Consider the following 1,783-nt stretch of genomic DNA (forward strand, 5'->3'; position numbering starts at 1 on the left):
GATCCACCTGTTCTTTCATTTTATAAAATAATTTTTAATGCTGCTATTTCCTTGTCTTTGAAGATACCACGGAATACCATAGAATGGCTCTAAATATGCTCCTCAAACTTTCTTATGAGTGCTCTAATACATATCAACAGGCAGTATAAAGTGAGTGTTCTCATTCCAACATATTATACATGCAAAAATGATATTTCAATATACATAACTACTGGATTAATAATTGGTAACCCAAAACAAGAGAGTGACGACTTTAAGCCAATTGTACTTGTTTCTCTTTTTTGATGATTAGTCTCCTATTAAAAAGAAATAGTGGGGTTAGAACAACAACGCACTTCCTACTGACATAAGTTATTTGCAGAGCGTGTCTTCGCCTTGCCAGGAAACTACTAAAGTTCCTGTGGGATCAAGTAGAATTTTATAAGAACATAATGGATGGAGAGGAGAAATCCTATGGTGGCTGTGAAGGCCCTGACGCCATGTATGTCAAATTAATATCTTCTGATGGGCATGAATTTATTGTAAAAAGAGAACATGTGTTAACATCAGGAACAATAAAGGCCATGTTGAGTGGACCAGGGCAGTTTGCTGAGAATGAAACCAATGAGGTCAATTTCAGAGAGATCCCTTCGCATGTGCTATCGAAAGTATGCATGTATTTTACCTACAAGGTCCGCTACACTAACAGCTCCACCGAGATTCCTGAATTCCCGATTGCACCTGAAATTGCACTGGAGCTGCTGATGGCTGCGAACTTCCTAGATTGTTAAATAGAATAAATTATAATAAACTGTTCATTTTTTCAGTATTTAATACCTGTAGTTCAGTTAGTCATTTTTCCACATATAGCATGTTGCCTGTATGAAATTGAACTCTAAAGTTAATTGCTGAGCAGATTCCTACTGTCATTTGCATAGCAGAGTTGAAATTTGTTTGCTACATCAACAAATTAAGGACGTTCACAAGCCAAGAAATAAACAAATAATGCCAGTTTGTAGGTGGTTTGCTTTCTCCTTTGGATGTGACCTTTAAAATTATAAGTAATATAGCAAATTATCCTGGAATGTAAGCATAAATGAGCATATTCTACAGGTAAATACAGGGGCTAAGTATTTTAAGTATTTTTATGTTTTTAGTGTTTTTTTTAAGAACCAGTTCTGATCTTACAGCCACTGAGCATTACTAGAGTTATGCAAATAATTACATGAAAAAACATGTTTATAACTTAGCCAAACCTTGATTTTTGTAACTCAGAATAAGAGTTGAAATTTCTTATGTGTTTTTTGATAAACTGCAATATTGTTTAATTGCATCTTGTGTTTTGTTTATTGCTACAATTTAAGAACATTATTTAAAAGCAATTTTGGAAGATTATCAGGTACAACTTTTGGAATAGAAACTGTTTGAACTGTAGCCATCTAGTGAAGTAAATGATAATTTACGAGTCCCTGTGCATTGTGCGTTTTGAACAGTCCAAAGCATGATTTCCGCTGGCCTCCAGGCTCCCTTGCATTCTCATTCTTCGTGGTCTCTTGGGATTACACTTGTATGTGTTGAAATGTGTCCTGCAACACTTCATGAACTGATCTAAACTTAGAATCTAGGTATTCTGAGCTCTTCCAGTCTTCCTGCATTATTGGAATGCTGTACAATAGAAATGAGGGAGGTGGTGGGAACCCTGTAGTGCATTAGCTAGCCCCCCTCCACTAGCGTATGTTCCATTGATATAGTAAAGCTGTAGGTCTTCTGAAGTCACCTCGTGATGCAGTCATTCAGCCTTTTT

The 1,783-nt window shown here is 36.1% G+C and overlaps 1 protein-coding gene across 1 annotated transcript; it reads left to right on the forward strand.

The window, feature by feature from the left end:
* Positions 1-321: 321 nt before the first annotated feature.
* LOC128119414 (elongin-C-like) lies at positions 322-1,312 on the forward strand. Its single transcript, XM_052752807.1, has one exon. The coding sequence runs from the start codon at positions 432-434 to the stop codon at positions 768-770; it is 339 nt and encodes a 112-aa protein (XP_052608767.1). The 5' UTR covers positions 322-431; the 3' UTR covers positions 771-1,312.
* Positions 1,313-1,783: the final 471 nt, after the last annotated feature.

The sequence above is a fragment of the Peromyscus californicus genome, unplaced genomic scaffold (genome assembly GCF_007827085.1).
Source record: "Peromyscus californicus insignis strain IS unplaced genomic scaffold, ASM782708v3 Scaffold_23__1_contigs__length_62951481, whole genome shotgun sequence".
Lineage (NCBI taxonomy): Eukaryota > Metazoa > Chordata > Mammalia > Rodentia > Cricetidae > Peromyscus > Peromyscus californicus.